This window comes from Oncorhynchus gorbuscha, linkage group LG15, assembly GCF_021184085.1.
Source record: "Oncorhynchus gorbuscha isolate QuinsamMale2020 ecotype Even-year linkage group LG15, OgorEven_v1.0, whole genome shotgun sequence".
NCBI lineage: Eukaryota > Metazoa > Chordata > Actinopteri > Salmoniformes > Salmonidae > Oncorhynchus > Oncorhynchus gorbuscha.
Genome location: NC_060187.1, coordinates 3,646,563 through 3,660,441, shown reverse-complemented (window position 1 = coordinate 3,660,441; position 13,879 = coordinate 3,646,563). Strand labels below are relative to the sequence as shown.

The window sequence follows — 13,879 nt, the reverse complement described above, 5'->3', positions numbered from 1 at the left end:
TAACACGGTAGCAACATGATAACAACACGGTAGCAACATGATAATAACATGGTAGCAACAACATGATAATAACACGGTAGCAACACAACATGACAAAAACATGGTAGCAACACAACATGACAACAACACGGTAGCAACATGATAATAACATGGTAGCAACATGATAATAACATGGTAGCAACATGATAATAACACGGTAGCAACATGATAATAACATGGTAGCAACATGATAATAACATGGTAGCAACATGATAATAACACGGTAGCAACATGATAATAACATGGTAGCAACATGATAATAACATGGTAGCAACATGATAATAACACGGTAGCAACATGATAATAACATGGTAGCAACATGATAATAACATGGTAGCAACATGATAATAACATGGTAGCAACACAACATGACAAAAACATGGTAGCAACACAACATGACAAAAACATGGTAGCAACACAACATGACAAAAACATGGTAGCAACATGATAATAACATGGTAGCAACATGATAATAACATGGTAGCAACATGATAATAACATGGTAGCAACACAACATGACAAAAACATGGTAGCAACACAACATGACAAAAACATGGTAGCAACATGATAATAACATGGTAGCAACAACATGATAATAACATGGTAGCAACAACATGATAATAACATGGTAGCAACACATGACAAAAACATGGTAGCAACACAACATGACAAAAACATGGTAGCAACATGATAATAACATGGTAGCAATAACATGATAATAACATGGTAGCAATAACATGATAATAACATGGTAGCAATAACATGATAATAACATGGTAGCAACAACATGATAATAACATGGTAGCAACAACATGATAATAACATGGTAGCAACACATGACAAAAACATGGTAGCAACACAACATGACAAAAACATGGTAGCAACATGATAATAACATGGTAGCAATAACATGATAATAACATGGTAGCAACATGATAATAACATGGTAGCAACAACATGATAATAACATGGTAGCAACACATGACAAAAACATGGTAGCAACACAACATGACAAAAACATGGTAGCAACAACATGATAATAACATGGTAGCAATAACATGATAATAACATGGTAGCAATAACATGATAATAACATGGTAGCAATAACATGATAATAACATGGTAGCAACAACATGATAATAACATGGTAGCAACATGATAATAACACGGTAGCAACATGATAATAACATGGTAGCAATAACATGATAATAACATGGTAGCAAATACAGAAATGGTCATGTACTATTTTCCATTGGACAGAAAGAGCAATGGAAGTGTGTAAGAGTGCATGCTGTCTGTTATTACTGCACCTGTCACACTCTTCTGTGAAATGTCAGAAAGACGTCTCTTAAAAACATTCAAGATTACATATCTGCTGTAATCCTTATGATACTATCCCATCTCTTCTATTTCCAGGTACCAGAACTGTGTGTATACCTACAGGATCCTACCCAATGAGGACAGGAAGCTCTCGGTCCAGGTGAGACAACTCTTTTGAGGGGCGGAAGCTCTCAGTCCAGGTGATACAACTCTATTGAGGGGAGGTTCAGCTGAGATCTGCACTCCATTTTGAGTGTTGAACCCCCTACAAAGCATTTAACGTTACTATGTTGATCCACACAACACAGGTTCTGAGCCTTATACCACCAACTTGTCTGGCTGATATAGTCTCTTCCCAGGTGTTGGGTGTTAAGGGCTATTTTAAGAGCCACTTCTCAATTCCTCAATAATCAGACAACTTCTGCTCTGGTTTTCAATACCGTCAGAACTGAAGAAAGGCCATGTGTGGTGGTAGAGTTCTGGAATGTACCAATGTATTGTGAATATTGTGCAACCTATTTTGGTTGAACCAAGCCTTACTTGTGCGGAGAGAAGAAAAACATGTGCTGAAGTGTGAGCGCTCCATAGAACTAGACACTAAATATAAACAGCCTTGCTTCCTGTGGCTGTGAATATGCGACACTGCTAATATCCTCTTCTTTAATGAAGGACGAATACAGTATAACGGATGTCTCTTCATCTGTAGGCCCTCTCTCTCTCTCTCTCTCTGTCACACAAAGGCATCGTTGTGTTAGGCTGATGTTGAGATGGAAACACTTCTGGTTAATGTGCCTGTATTAGTGTGGCAGTCAGAATATTCCGAACCTAGAGACAACTCTACAGTAGTGATGAATTAGATCGATTTTCATTGATCTATTGTAGCTGAAAAAGCATTATAGTCATCTTGAGTTTTAGCCTGAGCTAAACACAGACGTGAAGGTTAAAACGATTTCCATAGGCCACTCTGCTAATGTTGAAGGGTACTACGGTTTCTACAGGCCACTCTGCTAATGTTGAAGGGTACTACGGTTTCTACAGGCCACTCTGCTAATGTTGAAGGGTACTACGGTTTCTACAGGCCACTCTGCTAATGTTGAAGGGTACTACGGTTTCTACAGGCCACTCTGCTAATGTTGAAGGGTACTACGGTTTCTACAGGCCACTCTGCTAATTTTGAAGGGTACTACGGTTTCTACAGGCCACTCTGCTAATGTTGATCAAAACCGTCTTCCTCTTTCAGTAGCAGAAGGTTATAAATTATTCTGAGGCGTGGGCGTATGAAAAGCCACAAAGTTAATCTTGTGCGCAACAGAAAATAGCAGACCCTTCACGCAAAAATATAGATTTTCACTGCATTTAAATTAATCAACATATCCGCAGTGGCTGTGAAATGGGCTGAAGAAACCAGGTCACTAGGTAGTTAATACGCTAATGAAACCAGGTGACTAGGTAGTTAATACTCTGAAGAAACTAGGTCACTAGGTAGTTAATACGCTAATGAAACCAGGTCACTAGGTAGTTAATACGCTAATGAAACCAGGTCACTAGGTAGTTAATACGCTAATGAAACCAGGTCACTAGGTAGTTAATACGCTAATGAAACCAGGTCACTAGGTAGTTAATACGCTAATGAAACCAGGTCACTAGGTAGTTAATACGCTAATGAAACTAGGTCACTAGGTAGTTAATACGCTAATGAAACCAGGTCACTAGGTAGTTAATACGCTAATGAAACCAGGTCACTAGGTAGTTAATACGCTAATGAAACTAGGTCACTAGGTAGTACGCTAATGAAACTAGGTCACTAGGTAGTTAATACTCTGAAGAAACCAGGTCACTAGGTAGTTAATACGCTAATGAAACCAGGTCACTAGGTAGTTAATACGCTAATGAAACCAGGTCACTAGGTAGTTAATACTCTAAAGAAACTAGGTGACTAGGTAGTTAATACTCTAAAGAAACCAGGTCACTAGGTAGTTAATACGCTAATGAAACCAGGTCACTAGGTAGTTAATACTCTAAAGAAACCAGGTCACTAGGTAGTTAATACGCTAATGAAACCAGGTCACTAGGTAGTTAATACGCTAATGAAACTAGGTCACTAGGTAGTTAATACGCTAATGAAACCAGGTCACTAGGTAGTTAATACGCTAATGAAACTAGGTCACTAGGTAGTTAATACGCTAATGAAACCAGGTCACTAGGTAGTTAATACGCTAATGAAACTAGGTCACTAGGTAGTTAATACGCTAATGAAACTAGGTCACTAGGTAGTTAATACTCTGAAGAAACTAGGTCACTAGGTAGTTAATACGCTAATGAAACCAGGTCACCAGGTAGTTAATACGCTAATGAAACTAGGTCACTAGGTAGTTAATACGCTAATGAAACCAGGTCACTAGGTAGTTAATACGCTAATGAAACCAGGTCACTAGGTAGTTAATACTCTGAAGAAACTAGGTCACTAGGTAGTTAATACTCTGAAGAAACCAGGTGACTAGGTAGTTAATACTCTAAAGAAACTAGGTCACTAGGTAGTTAATACGCTAACGAAACCAGGTGACTTGGTAGTTAATACGCTAAAAGCCCTTGGAATTTAGCCAAACAGTGGAAAGAGTGTTTAAGCTGTATGATTGGTCTAGAAGGAAACCCTGTCATTCATAAAACATCACGTCTCTCTGGAAACATAAAGCCTTAGAAGACTCTCACGTTGCCACACTGAGAAGATCTATATTGGCACCAGAGAGGAAGCACCAAGTAGAGAGATGAGAAGAACAGGCTACTAGCCTGTCTTGCTGTTGGTGCTCTGTAGTGTTCTTGTCTTGCTGTTGGTGCTCTATAGTGTTCTTGTCTTGTTGTTGGTGCTCTGTAGTGTTCTTGTCTTGCTGTTGGGGCTCTGTAGTGTTCTTGTCTTGTTGTTGGTGCTCTGTAGTGTTCTTGTCTTGCTGTTGGTGCTCTGTAGTGTTCTTGTCTTGCTGTTGGTGCTCTGTAGTGTTCTTGTCTTGCTGTTGGTGCTCTGTAGTGTTCTTGTCTTGCTGTTGGTGCTCTGTAGTGTTCTTGTCTTGTTGTTTTTGCTCTGTAGTGTTCTTGTCTTGCTGTTGGTGCTCTGTAGTGTTCTTGTCGTGTTGTTGGTGCTCTATAGTGTTCTTGTCTTGCTGTTGGTGTTCTGTAGTGTTCTTGTCTTGCTGTTGTAGTGCACTAAACTCAGAAGTGTACCAGTCTGTGATGAGATCGTTGAGAAACAGTGTATCAGGACCATGGTTTGATGGTACTACATACATTTAAACCCACCTGAGTGCCTGGAACTTTCAACTCTTCAAACCATTTCACACTTGTGTTGGATTATGTTTGCCCAAATCTGTACTACTACTGTTGTGGACTCCAAAGGGTACTAGGCCATGATTACTGTTCTGTTCTGTAGTTCACTAACCTGTAAGTGTTGATGATTTGCAATAGACCCAGATAAATCTACTAACCTGTAAGTGTTGATGATTTACATTAGACCCAGATAAATCTACTAACCTGTAAGTGTTGATGATTTGCATTAGACCCAGATAAATCTACTAACCTGTAAGTGTTGATGATTTACATTAGACCCAGATAAATCTACTAACCTGTAAGTGTTGATGATTTACATTAGACCCAGAGAAATCTACTAACCTGTAAGTGTTGATGATTTACATTAGACCCAGATAAATCTACTAACCTGTAAGTGTTGATGATTTACATTAGACCCAGATAAATCTACTAACCTGTAAGTGTTGATGATTTACATTAGACCCAACGTCTTAGCCAACGTCTTCTGTATAGAACTCAACTACCCGGTCGCATTCACAGGTTGTATCACATTTTCACTTCATTTTCATTACAGTACAACGGTTTGATTTGTTTGATCGTAGCTAGCTACTTAGCTAGCTACATAGCCGTCTTTGTATCAAAGATAATTGTGTAGTCTAGAGCGATTTTCTAGGTTCGCTAGCCATCTATTGTCGTTCTTTTAACGCAATGTAACGTAAACAACACTGCTAGCTAGCCTGCTAGCCCCCGAATAGCAACACTGCAGAAACTATTACACTCAACGGAACGACTTGATTAGTGTAGTGTCAACAACGCACCCACTGCCAGCTGGCCTACTTCAGCAGTACTGTATCATTTTAATCATTTTAGTCAATAAGATTCTTGCTACGTAGCTTAACTTTCTGAACATTCGAGACGTGTAGTCCACTTGTCATTCCAATCTCCTTTGCATTAGCGTAGCCTCTTCTGTAGCCTGTCAACTATGTGTCGGTTTATCCCTGTTCTCTCCTCTCTGCACAGACCATACAAACGCTCCTCACCGCGTGGCCGCGGCCACCCTACTCTGGTGGTCCCAGCGCGCACGACCCACGTGGAGTTCCAGGTCTCCGGTAGCCTCTGGAACTGCCAATCTGCGGTCAACAAGGCAGAGTTCATCTCAGCCCATGCCTCCCTCCAGTCCCTCGACTTCTTGGCCCTGACGGAAACATGGATCACCACAGACAACACTGCTACTCCTACTGCTCTCTCTTCGTCCGCCCACGTGTTCTCGCACACCCCGAGAGCGTCTGGTCAGCGGGGTGGTGGCACCGGGATCCTCATCTCTCCCAAGTGGTCATTCTCTCTTTCTCCCCTTACCCATCTGTCTATCGCCTCCTTTGAATTCCATGCTGTCACAGTCACTAGCCCTTTCAAGCTTAACATCCTTATCATTTATCGCCCTCCAGGTTCCCTCGGAGAGTTCATCAATGAGCTTGATGCCTTGATAAGCTCCTTTCCTGAGGACGGCTCACCTCTCACAGTTCTGGGCGACTTTAACCTCCCCACGTCTACCTTTGACTCTTTCCTCTCTGCCTCCTTCTTTCCACTCCTCTCCTCTTTTGACCTCACCCTCTCACCTTCCCCCCTACTCACAAGGCAGGCAATACGCTCGACCTCATCTTTACTAGATGCTGTTCTTCCACTAACCTCATTGCAACTCCCCTCCAAGTCTCCGACCACTGCCTTGTATCCTTTTCCCTCTCGCTCTCATCCAACACCTCCCACACTGCCCCTACTCGGATGGTATCGCGCCGTCCCAACCTTCGCTCTCTCTCCCCCGCTACTCTCTCCTCTTCCATCCTATCATCTCTTCCCTCCGCTCAAACCTTCTCCCACCTATCTCCTGATTCTGCCTCCTCAACCCTCCTCTCCTCCCCCTCTCTGCATCCCTTGACTCTCTATGTCCCCTATCCTCCAGGCCGGCTCGGTCCTCCCCTCCCGCTCCGTGGCTCGATGACTCATTGCGAGCTCACAGAACAGGGCTCCGGGCAGCCGAGCGGAAATGGAGGAAAACTCGCCTCCCTGCGGACCTGGCATCCTTTCACTCCCTCCTCTCTACATTTTCCTCCTCTGTCTCTGCTGCTAAAGCCACTTTCTACCACGCTAAATTCCAAGCTTCTGCCTCTAACCCTAGGAAGCTCTTTGCCACCTTCTCCTCCCTCCTGAATCCTCCGCCCCCTCCCCCCTCCTCCCTCTCTGCAGATGACTTCGTCAACCATTTTGAAAAGAAGGTCGACGACATCCGATCCTCGTTTGCTAAGTCAAACGACACCGCTGGTTCTGCTCACACTGCCCTACCCTATGCTCTGACCTCTTTCTCCCCTCTCTCTCCAGATGAAATCTCGCGTCTTGTGACGGCCGGCCGCCCAACAACCTGCCCGCTTGACCCTATCCCCTCCTCTCTTCTCCAGACCATTTCCGGAGACCTTCTCCCTTACCTCACCTCGCTCATCAACTCATCCCTGACCGTTGGCTACGTCCCTTCCGTCTTCAAGAGAGCGAGAGTTGCACCCCTTCTGAAAAAACCTACACTCGATCCCTCCGATGTCAACAATTACAGACCAGTATCCCTTCTTTCTTTTCTCTCCAAAACTCTTGAACGTGCCGTCCTTGGCCAGCTCTCCCGCTATCTCTCTCTGAATGACCTTCTTGATCCAAATCAGTCAGGTTTCAAGACTAGTCATTCAACTGAGACTGCTCTCCTCTGTATCACGGAGGCGCTCCGCACTGCTAAAGCTAACTCTCTCTCCTCTGCTCTCATCCTTCTAGATCTATCGGCTGCCTTCGATACTGTGAACCATCAGATCCTCCTCTCCACCCTCTCCGAGTTGGGCATCTCCGGCGCGGCCCACGCTTGGATTGCGTCCTACCTGACAGGTCGCTCCTACCAGGTGGCGTGGCGAGAATCTGTCTCCTCACCACGCGCTCTCACCACTGGTGTCCCCCAGGGCTCTGTTCTTGGCCCTCTCCTATTCTCGCTATACACCAAGTCACTTGGCTCTGTCATAACCTCACATGGTCTCTCTTATCATTGCTATGCAGACGACACACAATTAATCTTCTCCTTTCCCCCTTCTGATGACCAGGTGGCGAATCGCATCTCTGCATGTCTGGCAGACATATCAGTGTGGATGACGGATCACCACCTCAAGCTGAACCTCGGCAAGACGGAGCTGCTCTTCCTCCCGGGGAAGGACTGCCCGTTCCATGATCTCGCCATCACGGTTGACAACTCCACTGTGTCCTCCTCCCAGAGCGCCAAGAACCTTGGTGTGATCCTGGACAACACCCTGTCGTTCTCAACTAACATCAAGGCGGTGGCCCGTTCCTGTAGGTTCATGCTCTACAACATCCGCAGAGTACGACCCTGCCTCACACAGGAAGCGGCGCAGGTCCTAATCCAGGCACTTGTCATCTCCCGTCTGGATTACTGCAACTCGCTGTTGGCTGGGCTCCCTGCCTGTGCCATTAAACCCCTTCAACTCATCCAGAACGCCGCAGCCCGTCTGGTGTTCAACCTTCCCAAGTTCTCTCACGTCACCCCGCTCCTCCGTTCTCTCCACTGGCTTCCAGTTGAAGCTCGCATCCGCTACAAGACCATGGTGCTTGCCTACGGAGCTGTGAGGGGAACGGCACCTCAGTACCTCCAGGCTCTGATCAGGCCCTACACCCAAACAAGGGCACTGCGTTCATCCACCTCTGGCCTGCTCGCCTCCCTACCACTGAGGAAGTACAGCTCCCGCTCAGCCCAGTCAAAACTGTTCGCTGCCCTGGCCCCCCAATGGTGGAACAAACTCCCTCACGACGCCAGGACAGCGGAGTCAATCACCACCTTCCGGAGACACCTGAAACCCCACCTCTTTAAGGAATACCTAGGATAGGTTAAGTAATCCCTCTCACCCCACCCCCCCTAAGTTTTAGATGCACTATTGTTAAGTGACTGTCCCACTGGATGTCATAAGGTGAATGCACCAATTTGTAAGTCGCTCTGGATAAGAGCGTCTGCTAAATGACTTAAATGTAAATGTAAATGTAGATAAATCTACTAACCTGTAAGTGTTGATGATTTGCAATAGACCCAGATAAATCTACTAACCTGTAAGTGTTGATGATTTACATTAGACCCAGATAAATCTACTAACCTGTAAGTGTTGATGATTTACATTAGACCCAGATAAATCTACTAACCTGTAAGTGTTGATGATTTACATTAGACCCAGATAAATCTACTAACCTGTAAGTGTTGATGATTTGCAATAGACCCAGATAAATCTACTAACCTGTAAGTGTTGATGATTTGCATTAGACCCAGATAAATCTACTAACCTGTAAGTGTTGATGATTTACATTAGACCCAGATAAATCTACTAACCTGTAAGTGTTGATGATTTACATTAGACCCAGATAAATCTACTAACCTGTAAGTGTTGATGATTTACATTAGACCCAGATAAATCTACTAACCTGTAAGTGTTGATGATTTGCATTAGACCCAGATAAATCTACTAACCTGTAAGTGTTGATGATTTACATTAGACCCAGATAAATCTACTAACCTGTAAGTGTTGATGATTTGCATTAGACCCAGATAAATCTACTAACCTGTAAGTGTTGATGATTTACATTAGACCCAGATAAATCTACTAACCTGTAAGTGTTGATGATTTACATTAGACCCAGATAAATCTACTAACCTGTAAGTGTTGATGATTTACATTAGACCCAGATAAATCTACTAACCTGATAAATAAATCTACTAACCTGTAAGTGTTGATGATTTACATTAGACCCAGATAAATCTACTAACCTGTAAGTGTTGATGATTTACATTAGACCCAGATAAATCTACTAACCTGTAAGTGTTGATGATTTACATTAGACCCAGATAAATCTACTAACCTGTAAGTGTTGATGATTTACATTAGACCCAGATAAATCTACTAACCTGTAAGTGTTGATGATTTACATTAGACCCAGATAAATCTACTAACCTGTAAGTGTTGATGATTTACATTAGACCCAGATAAATCTACTAACCTGTAAGTGTTGATGATTTACATTAGACCCAGATAAATCTACTAACCTGTAAGTGTTGATGATTTACATTAGACCCAGATAAATCTACTAACCTGTAAGTGTTGATGATTTACATTAGACCTACTAACCTGTAGATAAATCTAAATCTAACCTGTAAGTGTTGATGATTTACATTAGACCCAGATAAATCTACTAACCTGTAAGTGTTGATGATTTACATTAGACCCAGATAAATCTACTAACCTGTAAGTGTTGATGATTTGCATTAGACCCAGATAAATCTACTAACCTGTAAGTGTTGATGATTTACATTAGACCCAGATAAATCTACTAACCTGTAAGTGTTGATGATTTACATTAGACCCAGATAAATCTACTAACCTGTAAGTGTTGATGATTTACATTAGACCCAGATAAATCTACTAACCTGTAAGTGTTGATGATTTACATTAGACCCAGATAAATCTACTAACCTGTAAGTGTTGATGATTTACATTAGACCCAGATAAATCTACTAACCTGTAAGTGTTGATGATTTACATTAGACCCAGATAAATCTACTAACCTGTAAGTGTTGATGATTTACATTAGACCCAGATAAATCTACTAACCTGTAAGATAAATCTACTAACCTGTAAGTGTTGATGATTTACATTAGACCCAGATAAATCTACTAACCTGTAAGTGTTGATGATTTACATTAGACCCAGATAAATCTACTAACCTGTAAGTGTTGATGATTTACATTAGACCCAGATAAATCTACTAACCTGTAAGTGTTGATGATTTGCATTAGACCCAGATAAATCTACTAACCTGTAAGTGTTGATGATTTGCATTAGACCCAGATAAATCTACTAACCTGTAAGTGTTGATGATTTACATTAGACCCAGATAAATCTACTAACCTGTAAGTGTTGATGATTTACATTAGACCCAGATAAATCTACTAACCTGTAAGTGTTGATGATTTACATTAGACCCAGATAAATCTACTAACCTGTAAGTGTTGATGATTTACATTAGACCCAGATAAATCTACTAACCTGTAAGTGTTGATGATTTACATTAGACCCAGATAAATCTACTAACCTGTAAGTGTTGATGATTTACATTAGACCCAGATAAATCTACTAACCTGTAAGTGTTGATGATTTACATTAGACCCAGATAAATCTACTAACCTGTAAGTGTTGATGATTTACATTAGACCCAGATAAATCTACTAACCTGTAAGTGTTGATGATTTACATTAGACCCAGATAAATCTACTAACCTGTAAGTGTTGATGATTTACATTAGACCCAGATAAATCTACTAACCTGTAAGTGTTGATGATTTACATTAGACCCAGATAAATCTACTAACCTGTAAGTGTTGATGATTTACATAAATACTAACCCAGATAAATCTACTAACCTGTAAGTGTTGATGATTTACATTAGACCCAGATAAATCTACTAACCTGTAAGTGTTGATGATTTACATTAGACCCAGATAAATCTACTAACCTGTAAGTGTTGATGATTTACATTAGACCCAGATAAATCTACTAACCTGTAAGTGTTGATGATTTACATTAGTAAATCTACTAACCTGTAAGTGTTGATGATTTACATTAGACCCAGATAAATCTACTAACCTGTAAGTGTTGATGATTTACATTAGACCCAGATAAATCTACAACCTGTAAGTGTTGATGATTTGCAATAGACCCAGATAAATCTACTAACCTGTAAGTGTTGATGATTTGCATTAGACCCAGATAAATCTACTAACCTGTAAGTGTTGATGATTTACATTAGACCCAGATAAATCTACTAACCTGTAAGTGTTGATGATTTACATTAGACCCAGATAAATCTACTAACCTGTAAGTGTTGATGATTTACATTAGACCCAGATAAATCTACTAACCTGTAAGTTAACAAAGGATAAGACACATGCATATAAACACACACAATAACATATGCCCTATATACACACAATAACATATGCCCTATATGCACACAATAACATATGCCCTATATACACACAATAACATATGCCCTATATACACACAATAACATATGCCCTATATACACACAATAACATATGCCCTATATACACACAATAACATATGCCCTATATACACACAATAACATATGCCCTATATACACACAATAACATATGCCCTATATACACACAATAACATATGCCCTATATACACACAATAACATATGCCCTATATACACACAATAACATATGCCCTATATACACACAATAACATATGCCCTATATACACACAATAACATATGCCCTATATACACACAATAACATATGCCCTATATACACACAATAACATATGCCCTATATACACACAATAACATATGCCCTATATACACACAATAACATATGCCCTATATACACACAATAACATATGCCCTATATACACACAATAACATATGCCCTATATACACACAATAACATATGCCCTATATACACACAATAACATATGCCCTATATACACACAATAACATATGCCCTATATACACACAATAACATATGCCCTATATACACACAATAACATATGCCCTATATACACACAATAACATATGCCCTATATACACACAATAACATATGCCCTATATACACACAATAACATATGCCCTATATACACACAATAACATATGCCCTATATACACACAATAACATATGCCCTATATACACACAATAACATATGCCCTATATACACACAATAACATATGCCCTATATACACACAATAACATATGCCCTATATACACACAATAACATATGCCCTATATACACACAATAACATATGCCCTATATACACACAATAACATATGCCCTATATACACACAATAACATATGCCCTATATACACACAATAACATATGCCCTATATACACACAATAACATATGCCCTATATACACACAATAACATATGCCCTATATACACACAATAACATATGCCCTATATACACACAATAACATATGCCCTATATACACACAATAACATATGCCCTATATACACACAATAACATATGCCCTATATACACACAATAACATATGCCCTATATACACACAATAACATATGCCCTATATACACACAATAACATATGCCCTATATACACACAATAACATATGCCCTATATACACACAATAACATATGCCCTATATACACACAATAACATATGCCCTATATACACACAATAACATATGCCCTATATACACACAATAACATATGCCCTATATACACACAATAACATATGCCCTATATACACACAATAACATATGCCCTATATACACACAATAACATATGCCCTATATACACACAATAACATATGCCCTATATACACACAATAACATATGCCCTATATACACACAATAACATATGCCCTATATACACACAATAACATATGCCCTATATACACACAATAACATATGCCCTATATACACACAATAACATATGCCCTATATACACACAATAACATATGCCCTATATACACACAATAACATATGCCCTATATACACACAATAACATATGCCCTATATACACACAATAACATATGCCCTATATGCACACAATAACATATGCCCTATATACACACAATAACATATGCCCTATATACACACAATAACATATGCCCTATATACACACAATAACATATGCCCTATATTCACACAATAACATATGCCCTATATACACACAATAACATATGCCCTATATACACACAATAACCTATGCCCTATATACACACAATAACCTATGCCCTATATACACACAATAACATATGCCCTATATACACACAATAACATATGCCCTATATACACACAATAACATATGCCCTATATACACACAATAACATATGCCCTATATACACACAATAACATATGCCCTATATACACACAATAACATATGCCCTATATACACACAATAACATATGCCCTATATACACACAATAACATATGCCCTATATACACACAATAACATATGCCCTATATACACACAATAACATATGCCCTATATACACACAATAACATATGCCCTATATACACACAATAACATATGCCCTATATACACACAATAACATATGCCCTATATACACACAATAACATATGCCCTATATACACACAATAACATATG

At 40.2% G+C, this 13,879-nt stretch overlaps 1 protein-coding gene across 1 annotated transcript in view; it reads left to right on the top strand.

Annotated features, from left to right (window-relative positions):
- Positions 1–13,879, top strand: part of LOC123996529 (phosphatidylinositol 3,4,5-trisphosphate 5-phosphatase 1-like) — a 46,286-nt gene that overhangs the window by 2,761 nt on the left and 29,646 nt on the right. Inside the window, exon 2 of the mRNA XM_046299930.1 lies at positions 1,456–1,519. Within this exon, the coding sequence (XP_046155886.1) occupies positions 1,456–1,519 (64 nt within the window). The remainder of the gene's footprint in view (positions 1–1,455; positions 1,520–13,879) is intronic.